Source organism: Podarcis vaucheri (assembly GCF_965113315.1).
Source record: "Podarcis vaucheri genome assembly, chromosome: 17".
NCBI lineage: Eukaryota > Metazoa > Chordata > Lepidosauria > Squamata > Lacertidae > Podarcis > Podarcis vaucheri.
The window spans coordinates 15,356,701-15,368,724 of NC_138755.1; the positions used below are offsets into that span (position 1 = coordinate 15,356,701).

Consider the following 12,024-nt stretch of genomic DNA (forward strand, 5'->3'; position numbering starts at 1 on the left):
CGGCTTTCAACAGAATATTAAAAACAGAATAAAAACTTCAAACATAAAAAACTTCCTTAAACAGTGCTGCCTTCAGATGTCTTCTAAAGGTCAGATACTTGTTTATCTGTTTGACATCTGATGGGAGGGTGTTCAACAGGGTGGGCGCCACCACTGAGAAGGCCCTCTCGCTGGTTCCCTGTAAATTTGCTTCTTGCAGGGAGGGAACCGCCAGCAGACCCTCAGACCTGGACCTCAGTGTCCGGGCTGAACGATGAGTTGGAGACAAATACACCAGTCCTCCTAAGATGATGAATTGTGTAAGATGGTTGGGAATCTGTTGCGGAAATGTAATTGATATTGCCTATGTCAATCACTTATGACAAGAGAATCACCCAACCTCCCCCTTCACCATGACCACAAAATGTTAAGAGCTGATTCTTTTAATTTTTCAAAAATCTAAAATATAGAATTTGAGCATGAAGTCCACAGCTTTTCTTTGTCAACTTTTAAAAACTTGAAAGACCTGACCTGAATGCAAAACTGCCTCTTTCTTCTCAAGGACCCTTTTAATTATGTTTTTGCTCTGTCCCTTTCCTACTGCAAATATCGTGGGTTGGGGAGTTATGTGAAAATGGTTTTCTCATTAATGAAGCCTTCTGAAGCAAGTCCTGTTTAACCATTGTCGTGGCACTGTTACATTTTAATGCCTACCTGACAGATAGCGCCACGAGGTGTGTTTAGGGCATTCAGGAATCTTAGGGAAGTCAACCGAAAAATCACATTTCCCTAAAAACTCAACAACTTCCTGGTTTCTTACTTTTTGAAGTAAATGCCACGTAACTGTAAGTTCTGAACAGTGGCATAGCAAGCAAGAGACTGTCCTTCTTAAATTGACTATACATTTTAGCCAGTACAGGGATGCACAGGTAAGATACATTTCATATTTATCAGGAAACAAAATCCTCTACTTATTAGCAATTAAGATTGGAAAATTGTCACTGATCTTAGATCTAAACATTAAGAGAGAGATCAAGTGTTATGGAAACGTGCCTGAACCCAGACCATTTTTAGAAGAATCAAAAGAGTTGACTAAAGAGCGAAATAATGGACCGTTGCTGCTATAATTACTTTCTAAGTGCTTCCATTAAAGCAGGGAGAATAACATCTGAAATTCTATTATTAGGTCTCTGCAAAGCTTCAGTTTTGGTAGTCGGTGATAAATGCTCAGAAATGGAAGTTCCGAAGGAGGACTAGAACATAATGATGGGGGGGGGGAAATCACAGTGTTTCTAAAGAATTTGCCTTAATTTGTCATTATTTTGCACCCCTACTTATCTCATGAATAATTTAAAAAGTCATTTTGAACAATTAACTCACCCCCAGGTATTAAAATGAGCTCGTATTTCCAGTTCGGAGTGGAACTTTCCCTTTGAACTTGGAGAGTTCCAACACTGCTTCCACCTTTGATTTGCATCTTATATAATCTTAGCTTTACTGCATTGGTGCTACAAGATAATTCCACTTTGCAGAAGGCTTTTCCTTCTGTTTTTTATGAAGGGGTGAAGAAGCTCCCTGACTCAGATGTTTTCTTTGAAACATATGCTCAGCAATCACAGTGCGACTGTAATGTGCATTTCTGAAGCATTCCTCTTTTATTTAAGTTTTCAGATTTACAATTACATCGTTTTCCATTCTTATACAGCAGCTCTTTTTGACTTCCCACCCAGTCTGCATGAAAAACAAAATGAAGTATATTTAGAGTATATCACATAAAAAGCCACAACCTAAATTAAATCATGAAAAGCCTTACGTGGCTCAAGAGCTCAATACCTCTCCCCATAGGAACCGACCTAGACTCTGTGCTTGTCATCCAAGGCCCTTCTCTATGTCCCCTCCCCCCCCCGGAGAGGTTTGGAGGGTTAAAACACAAGAACGGGGCCTTTTCTGTGGTGGCTCCCTGGCTGTGTAATGCTTTCCCCAGAGAGGGTTGCCTGGAACCATCATTACATATCTTTAGGCTCCAGGCCTTTGGCCATTAAATATCTATGACCTGTTAAATGAGGAGGTTGGGCTGTTCTTACGATTATTTTATTATTATGCTGTGTATTATCATTTTTTTTATTGTTATACTGTGTAAATTATGTTCTTAATTTTGTACACTGCCCTGGGATTTTTGGATAAAAGGTGGTATAAAATTTAAAAATAAATTAATAAAAAAACTTCAATCATATCCCAATAAACATTAAATAGGCTTTCACCGGAACGTGTTCTTAGGCATCTTGCAGACTATTGATGCTAAGTAAATATTAAATCGTAGCATAAAATTGTAGTTTACAAAAGAAGATTCTCAGAAGGTGAAACTTAAAACGTAACCCTAGAAGAGAAAATGTAATTTCCAGTGACACCCCAAAACTTACTGCGTTTTGTGCTCAAATCAACCTATCCAAGATGCTTATATTAACTACAGAAACAATTTTCATAAATATGTCTCATTTTGACAAGCTGTGCTTCCCTACTCTGCAGAAAGATTATTGCTGTGAATTTTATTGAGAATGTGTGAAAGCATGTTGATTACTTTGAATGTCTGCTGCTTCCTTATCTCTGTGTCTTTTACTATGATGTTGTAGAGCTTGGATCATATGGAAAGCTAAAATATTATGACACAATGACTGAAGAAGGTAAGAAATATTTTGGAATTTTTGTCTCAGCATTTTTTTATACTCTTTTTTTAAACAAAAAACAAAAAAAACTACTGTGATTACTTTTCTTCTTCTTGGTTTTTTTTTAGTTCCTCTTTGCATGATTTCACTGACATAGTGTGATGTGCTACCATACTTCTTAACATTTTTATCAACTCGCATTTGCTGTTTCTTTTTTTATTGCCATACAGCAAATCAGTTTTGCTTTGACATAGCACACACTTCCACCGATCGTCAATTTTAAAATTTTCTTCTTCATGCAAACCTGATCATGTCCACAGCAAGCCCTACTGAGTTCAGTGGGACCCACTCGCATCTAAGTGTGTAAAAAGACCACTGTCTAAATGTGCCTAGATTTATTAACGCAAGACACAATGAGACTTATCAATCACACTTCTCATTTCGGATATAGCAAGGCTAGGAGATGACCTTTTGATTTTGCAAACACCTACGTGCAAATCGTTCAGAGCTTCATCAAAATATTTGGTTAATTGATGTGAGTGTTTTCATCGAGGTTAGGTGATGTTGTGCAATCCACATTAACAACTGAGATATAGTTTACACCCGTGCAGCCATTTTAAAAATGTAAGCTATGCCAATTAGCAGTTTGCTCCATCTTGTCAGCACACGCAGTCCTTATCCAAAGTTTTGATGGATGAATGAGAGGTGGGTGATGCTACTATTGTCTCCTCCCCATGGCTGAACCAAAGGTGGAGCTGCACTGAGAGTTCTTGCAATCCTTATTCAGGGAGGGGGCAATTGCAAGGAAGAATCCATGGAAGGAAGTGAGGCACTTCCCTCTTCCCTCTCTCACATATTTGGTGCTGAATGGATCTCGAACAGGAAGTAAGATTGGCAATTTGCCACAAACTACGCCCATTGTTGGGTGTGGGTGGCGCTGTGGGTTAAACCACAGAGCCTAGGACTTGCTGATCAGAAGGCCAGCAGTTCGAATCCCCGCAACAGGGTGAACTCCCGTTGCTCGGTCCCTGCTCCTGCCAACCTAGCAGTTCGAAAGCACATAAAAGTCAAAGTAGATAAATAGGTAACACTCCAGCGGGAAGGTAAACGGCATTTCTGTGCGCTGCTCTGGTTCGCCAGAGGCAGCTTAGTCATGCTGGCCACATGACCTGGAAGCTATACGATGGCTCCCTCGGCCAATAAAGCGAGATGAGCACCGCAACCCCAGAGTCGGCCATGACTGGACCTAATGGTCAGAGGTCCCTTTACCTTTTTATGTCCATTGTTAGTGGAAGGCTAGGTAGCAAAAATGTTTTGAAAAGTTTTGTGCTTAGATGCTGTGCCTTGGTAATCTTCCACAACTGTAAAAATAATTCTGTATAAAGCCTTTTAGAGAGCAGTTACAGATCTATACTTGGACATATCCGCCTTAAATTAGCTCCATGTCAAACTTGAAAGATGCTCCTTTCCACCCCGCAATTCTCAGAAATGCATGACTCTTGCTCTTCTGCATTTGCATGCAGTGAATTGCATTGGTCTTCTTGGCTTTTGTGGGCTCCAAAGTTTTGCCATGGTTGTTCAGACATTGGTTTGCAGCTCTAAAAGTGTATCGGATGACGGAGGCAAAGACAAATTCTCCTTGTAGCTCGTGACTCCCAAGCTCTTAGGGCTCCTGTAGCACTGAAAAGTGGGACGTGGGTGGCGCTGTGGGTTAAACCACAGAGCCTAGGACTTGTCAATCAGAAGGTCGGCGGTTCAAATCCCCGCGACGGGGTGAGCTCCCGTTGTTCGGTCCCTGCTCCTGCCAACCTAGCAGTTCGAAAGCACGTCAAAGTGCAAGTAGATAAATAGGTACCACTCCAGCGGGAAGGTAAACGCCGTTTCCGTGCGCTGCTCTGGTTCGGCAGAAGCAGCTTAGTCCTGCTGGCCGCATGACCTGGATGCTGTACGCCGACTCCCTTGGCCAATAAAGCGAGATGAGCGCCGCAACCCCAGAGTCGGTCACGACTGGACCTAATGGTCAGGGGGTCCCTTTACCTTTACCTTTAGCACTGGAAAAGTCTGTTGTGTGGATGGGGCTGGCTTTTCAAATGCTTCTGGACTTCAGCTCTCAACAGACCCAGTCAGCATGGCCAGTGGTCAGGGATGGTGGGATTTTAGATTAACACTGCCAGGTTCCCCTCCCCTCATGCTAAGCGGCTGAAATGAGCACTTTCCCCATTATGGCCCTGGCAGTCAGTACAACCACTGGCTTTGTTGGGGGGTAGAACAACTGCCTGTTTGCGAGTCCCTCTGGCTGCAAGAGAAACAGGTGTGATCTTGCAATAGGACCCGGCCAATAGGACCAGATTGTAAATAGCCTTTTCTGTTTGTGTGCCTCTTCTGATGAATCCATAATCGATCTGTATCCATTTTTCTACCCATAAGTAGATTTGTACTCTTTACCATGTGAGGTTTTGTACCTATTATTTTTTGCGTTTTCCACTGCATTAGAATGAACTAACTAATGAACAGATGACATCTCATTAATCGGTTCTTCATTTCTCTTTGTAACCACTCTTTATATAGTCTGGCTTTTGTTTCTTGAAGCACCCATTGATCTCGCTATTACATTATGTTGTATTAAATGCTCCTGTTTTCAAGCTGTGCCATGCTTGCCAAGTGCATTATTCTGTGTCAAACCAGTACCAACTTTAAAATACATCCATCGGACACTGCAAACATCAAATAATAAAAATCTTGCCGCTGGAGAGACGAATTTTATTGGTGTCCATCAATTGCCATGTTTATCTTTTATTTGATTACATGATTATATCCAAGCTTTATGCCTTCATAGATAACCTTCTATGTTCCTAGTCCCAGTTTTCGTTGCTTCTCTGCATCCAGCCATCTTCTGCTCTCCAAAAGCCTTTCAGAAAACCACAAAGGTTACATTTTTAGAAACTAATCTGATCTCAGGAAGGTCTTTTGGGGGGGGGGCAAAAACCATTGTTGTCTGCATCTCAGAAACATAATGAAAAGGGAAATAGAAAAATATTTCTCTTCCACCACTTCCCCACAAATATTCGGTATTTCCCGCTGCCTACTGCCTCCCATTATATTTGAGCTATATCCTTAAATCGCTCCACTACTAATTGAAAAGCAATTCTTAAGATGAATACTGGAAGTCCGTGCTGTGGGCCGATCCCAGTTATAGCTGGAGACACAATCATGTGCTCCCCCCCACCCCCAGGCAAAGGAGTTGAATACAGTTGTAAAAACAGATTGCTGCTTAGGGTACATACATTCATTTTTTTTACTTTCACCTCTTCTACGTAGGCTTTTCATGGCTTAGCAAATATGCCAAGCTTTTTTGTCCAAAGACAACAACAGAGCAAAACAATATCCATCATGGGAAGTATCCTGGTTTGTGCAAAAGACAGGTTCTTATTTTCAGATAAAATAGGAAACTGGTTTGCTGCAAACTCTGGGTTGTTTTACTACATTAAATTTGAATCAGACACTGGTCCATGGTGTTCGCTCAGCCAGTTCCTGCTCATTATCAAAATTCATTATCAGAACGGAGAAAATATATTGTAGGATAATTACAAATGTCATGCAGTTAGGTCTCTGAGTTGCATAAAGGTCTTATTGGGTTAAAGTATTTTATTGATTAATTGATAAGTAAATAGCGTATGATTTGTTGGCTGCATTTTATTGTTTGTGTTTTAGTGTTTCATATGTGTCTTAAAACTGTTGTATACTACCTTGAGATTCTCAGAGGAAGGAAAAAGAAACATTTTAATTATTCTTCCCCCCCCCCCCCGTTGCATGAGTGAATCTCCAATTCCTCTCCGTCCCCCTTGCGGTATAACCCCCCTATCTGTCCCAGAGGGTTGCGGGATCCTCTGGAAAAGATTTTGGGGTCGGCTGGTGGGCTATAGGGGGAGGAGAGGAGCAGGAAGTCCCATTGCTCATGCAGAAGTCAGTTGTGCATTCAGACAGATATCATTGGTATTCACCCCTATATTTACTATGTAGGCTCTAGCTTGAGAATGATTTTGCCACAATTAACGCATTAGTCTCTGGGCTGCCACAGGCCTCTTAGGCTGCAATCCATTTAATTTAGTGAGATCTAGTGTAAATTTGCATAGGACTGAGCTGTTAGTTGTCTCTTCTGGAATTTGTCTCCTAGGAATGGGGGGGGAGGCAAAGCATAGCAGTCATCCTATTAATAAAAGTTGGTGTTAATTCTGACAGGTTTCTTCATTCAGAGTTAATTGAAACCAAATCCATGTGTCCCCTTGGTCCAAGGTGCTGTCTCTCAGTCTTGCAGGAGCTTCTGATGATACAAATATACACGCAATACTAAGCCACCGTTTTGCAGCTATTCAAGTTGGAAGATATAAGTTCAGCTTGCTCTTTCACGGTGCAAAAAGCTGAGGCAGTAACAGGAATCTGCCACCTCCGATAGCTGTGCTTTACAAATGTGGTTTTTTTCTTTCTTTCAGGAAAGTTCAAAGAAAGGGCATCTATTCTTCATAAGATGGCCAAAAAGTGTCAGGTGGAGGACGGTGAAAAACGGAATGGAAGTGCTAATCATGCCGGTAGGCAAAACATAATAATATTTAATTATTTCGTTTGCAGATATGTGAATAGATATCAAAGACCAGCTCACATAACATAACACAATAAAAACAGCATTCATAAAGATAAAATATACAATCGGAGCAGATTGCAGCGTTAGCTCATGAGTTAAAATTGAGATATATACATACACCCGTACAACTGAGATTTGGGCTACCATAAAAAAAATGACCCTGAGGCGCCCCAAAGGGGAACTTCAGCATTTCCCTAGTAAGCTATTTTATTGCAGAGGATGATCTGTGCCTACAAATCTGGGCGCAGAATCTGGCTACCAGCCAGGTCATCTTATGATCTTTGCCTAAGAGGAGAGAATTAAATATGTGAATAGAAATGCTATAGAGTACTTTACTCGAGAAAATACCGCATTTTTTAAAAAAAATGAGGTAATACCTCTGTATTTATAGTATAATTGCAAAATAGCATGTACTTTTTTTGTTGCAAATAAACCTGCATCTGTTCTGCACAACATGGATGGGTCTGGCATTCTCATCTGCCTTCCAATGCAAACATGCTTCCCTTGGCTTCTTGGTATATGTGGTGCAACTGTGTTCGCCAAGTTGAAAGCAGAAGTGAAGAACAAGCTTTCCTTCTGCAACATCTTTTTTCCATGCCTGGTTTTATTTAAGCTTAGATCAGCGGTGGGGAACAGCAGCCTATCGCCTAATTAGGCCCAGCAAGCCATTTCCCAAACCAGACCCACCTGCCCACATGTTGTGTGATGCAGTGACAGTGAACCCCTTTGAAGATATCACCTGACATCATACTAGAATCAGCTGATTGACAGCTGGGCAGTCCCACTCAGCCAGTTCCCCTCCCCTCCCCTGGCTTAGATAATCCTCTGTGATCACACAGGCTAATGATGGTCAACAAGTTGGCTCATTTGCAACCCACCAGCTGATACACGTGTGTGTCCCCCAATTAAGGGATAGCCCCGCATCCCTTATCCACATTCTTCTAGAGACTGGCTAGGAGTCAGAGAATATACTGCAGAATAAGCAGTGTCTTTTATGCCTTCCTCCTTCACCTTTTCACGAGTCTTTAAATTGTGGTGTGTGTGAATAGCCCAGGTTTATCCTTGCACCAGTCAGGTCTAGCGGAACAGGAACTAGGAGAATCCCAAAGCACTACAAATAAATGCTTATGTATGGGCAAAGAGGAGCAAATCACAGAGCTTCTCTCCGCCAGTTTCATCTCCTGAGCAGTTCCACCTGAGGTCCTGGGAGTTGGCCGTGTCTGTAAGAGGCAGATGCACGATAAGAGACTAATTCGCTCTGGGTGAGCAGCTGTGTAAAAAAGGAGGTGATTAATTAATAGACTTGATATTGGAGCAAAGAAAGTAAAGATTACAAAGATATTATATTAAACTCTGTTAGCATTCAGTTTGAACTCTCCTTTAAATGCCACTGGCTTCAGTAGGTTTAAGCTAGACTATTTTTGTCTCAAACTAACTCTTATATCAGCAGTGCTTAATTGTTCAATGAGTTACAGATTAATGGTTGAAAAGTAACTGATATGTTCTCAGTTTTGCTTACATTTTGTTTTTTAATTTCTGGAATATGCTTCAGGTGCCCCAAACGCTGCAAAAGTCGAAGTTGAAGTGACACCACCAAATGATGGAGCTATGCAAAACGGAACAGCTGTTGGAGCAGTAGAGGTTGCTATCTTATTCCTTCCCCTTCTGCCCCCTGTCTCCTCCATCCCTATTTATGCATGATTTTGTGATGCACAGGAAGTACCATAAAAGGGCAAAGAGATTCATAAAATTATGAAACACTGGAGAGAGAGAGAGAGAGAGAGAGAGAGAGAGAGAGAGACTCTTCTTCTTCTTCTTCTTCTTCTTCTTCTTCTCTTCTTCTTCCTCCTCTTCTCCCTCCTCACAAGAATTCAGTCCTCCACAGGTATAGCTAGTTATCATACGGTGTTTGTGAATTGCATGGACACAAGCTGTAGTGTTGGCCACTTGGTTTGATCACTTGGCCATTAGCTTTATGCCCTCCTCACACACCCCTTAGAAACATCCAGCTGATCACTGTTGCAAACAGAATTATGGGTGTAGGCCAGGAATGGGGAGGTTGTGGCCTTCCAGATGTTGCCAGACTTCAGTGCCTGTCCTCGCTGACAAAGGACTATGCTGGCTCATCTTCCTCATCCCTGGACAAAGTGGACCTTTGGTCCATTTCAGTAGCACCCTTATGTTTTTACCGTACGAAGTCTGTGGGCCCAGGGTGGGGGACGCTTACCACTTATCAAGAGATAACCTATATGCAAGAACAATCGCCTTGGAGATTTAAAAAAGCCCAGTGGTTTCACATAAGCTGATGCAGCAGCCGTGTCGTGTGATACGTGGCAAACTGGCTCTCCAAAACTTCTGAGGGAACATTTTTCTCAAGGTTGGGCCAAAGTCAGCGATGTTTCCTTCCAGGGTGCATTTCTCACACTTGCCTAGGGAACTGCGTTCACATCACCTGGTTCCATTAATAGAGATTCTTTCCTTGCGCTGAGCAAAACATTTCCTCCCAAGACTGCAGCCTGTCAGCTGTGATTAACTGGATTCATAAAAGGGACACACTTGTGAGTGCAGCAACCTAACCCGCATTCTCTCGTTTTATTTTATTTCTCATTATTTATAAGATTTTATTAATACATTATAATAAAAAAGATTAAACTAAAAGAAAAGAAAAAGAAGGATACAAAGCCCTCTTTCACAGGTAAATCTTAACTTGACTAACACAAGTTTTGACCCAGAATGAGTTTTTGACAAATGGATTCCCACTTTCAAGACTTCGTAATTAGAGTCATAGCAAATATACCTGTGGCTCCACCTATTGATGTGCCTGAATAGTCTTGAAATAATTTCAGTTTTTAAACAAGGCTGTCTTCAAAGCAGACAGACAAAAAAAGACAAAGCGCAGTGATTTAATTTTCCATATGAATATTGTTTTGTTATCTTCTTGTTTACATTAGGTATCACCCAGGACTTTAATTTCAGTTAAGCACTTTGATTTCACTGGGAGATATTTGAGCATCTGCTCTACTCTCCCATTGAATCACCAGGATTTAAGACTGCTTAGTTTGGCCTGGATCTTGCCCTTTGTCTGTCTAACAAGGAAGTGTTTTCTTTAAGCACAGGAGAAAAACACAAAAGGGTCTAGAACTGAACAAATTAATTTGGAAGTCTTTATCCTTCCTGTCACTCAGGGCTCAGAAATTATTCAGGAAGAACAGAGGCACAAGGAAGCACAACTGCATCTCATAGAATATTCTATGTACAGTCGTTGTGTGTCTAGCGTTTTCTAAGCCCACTGGAAAATCCTGCAGAGTCAGGAAGTCTTGTTTTCAAAAGCAAAGTGCTATGTCTGCCTTATTTTGAATAAACTGTAAAGAGAAGGGACCTGAATTTTTGCAAGTCCATACAACTGGATCAAACCATGCTATCCTCTGCCAGTTCTGCAAAAGAAGAAATCAACAAAAATCTGGCATCAGAAATGGCAACATTTAGAAACCAGTGGGTGAGCCTTTTAATTTCCCAGAACGCTTCACTTTTTATATGAATGTTGGAGTTCCCTGTCAGAGGAATTTCAGAGGGAGAACAGCGTGTCAGATAGCTTGATTGATACTAATCAAGAAGTTTGATTCCATCATTTAAGCTTCACTAGATACCATGTTTTACTGTCCCAGTATAGCTGTTAATTGACATAGTAAAACTCTGATGCTGCTGCTATCAGCAATTGCTGTTCCGTATTTTAAGCTTTACACAGAGTTGTGGACATTGTCATGTATCCCCCAGCTGAGATTCTAGGCCACGGGTGTCAAACACATGTGGCCCGTGTAGCCACCACCGGCCGCCAGCCTTCACCTTTTATTCTCGCTTTTTTTTTTTTTGACACAAGAAAGCTGCCTCTTCAGCGCATGCGCGGCAGCCTACAAGCCAGAGAACGTCTGCCCTCTAGCGGCGCGGGCCGTTCTACACAGGAAACCTCCACTTTACTGTAGGACCTACAGATACAACCGGGCCTTTGAGGGTGACCAAACTGCTGATACGGCCCCCGATGAATTTGAGTTTGACACCCCTGTTCTAGGCCATGAAAATTTATACTGCACTGACAGCCCAAACCTGTACATGTTTACTTAGAAGTAAGCACCACTGAGTTATTTGGGACTTACGTACAGGTGAGGGAACACAGGATTAAAGCCTTAATCTGCTGGTCTTTCAGTAACCTTGCCAAGCTGACACAGCTGCCCAGTGGCAGGTGCTGAACTACTTGTTACACTACTTAACTCAGGCCAAGAAAATCTTGCAAGCCTGTTCCTCATAGCTTCTACTAATCTGAGAGTAGTGTACTTTGCAACCATTTATATTTCATAGAGTAGCAATGCACTCTATTTCATTTCCGATAAACAAAAGCTACCACTCGCTTTCCAAAGGAAAGGTCATGTATTACTGTATATTTTCTTGCTGCTAGCATTAGAATGTTATGTTCTATAGCTTGGCACTGAGTATGTTTGATTTTTAAAAAGGCCAAAAGTACTACAGGAGCCACTCGCTGAAAAAATTAGGCTGCCCTATGGAAGATCATCCAGAAATTTTATATACCTTTTAAAAGCACCATTCCCCTGTTAGATAAGCAGTTAAGCAAGTTCAGCTGTAATTGTTCTAACCTGTGACTTCCCTAAAAATAACATTCACTTTCACATTAACATCTCCTCCCACTCAGACGTGTTCCTTTTTTACCAGTTTCTATGGAAACCAAATCAG

The 12,024-nt window shown here is 41.5% G+C and overlaps 1 protein-coding gene across 4 annotated transcripts in view; it reads left to right on the plus strand.

Annotated features, from left to right (window-relative positions):
• Positions 1–12,024, plus strand: part of SLC24A2 (solute carrier family 24 member 2) — an 80,807-nt gene that overhangs the window by 57,266 nt on the left and 11,517 nt on the right. For 3 of the 4 annotated variants that reach the window (XM_082204869.1, XM_082204871.1, XM_082204870.1), the window contains 3 exons: positions 2,610–2,660; positions 7,133–7,228; positions 8,834–8,922. In XM_082204869.1, coding sequence (XP_082060995.1) covers positions 2,610–2,660; positions 7,133–7,228; positions 8,834–8,922 — 236 coding nt within the window. The remainder of the gene's footprint in view (positions 1–2,609; positions 2,661–7,132; positions 7,229–8,833; positions 8,923–12,024) is intronic. The other variant, XM_082204872.1, reaches the window with a different exon arrangement.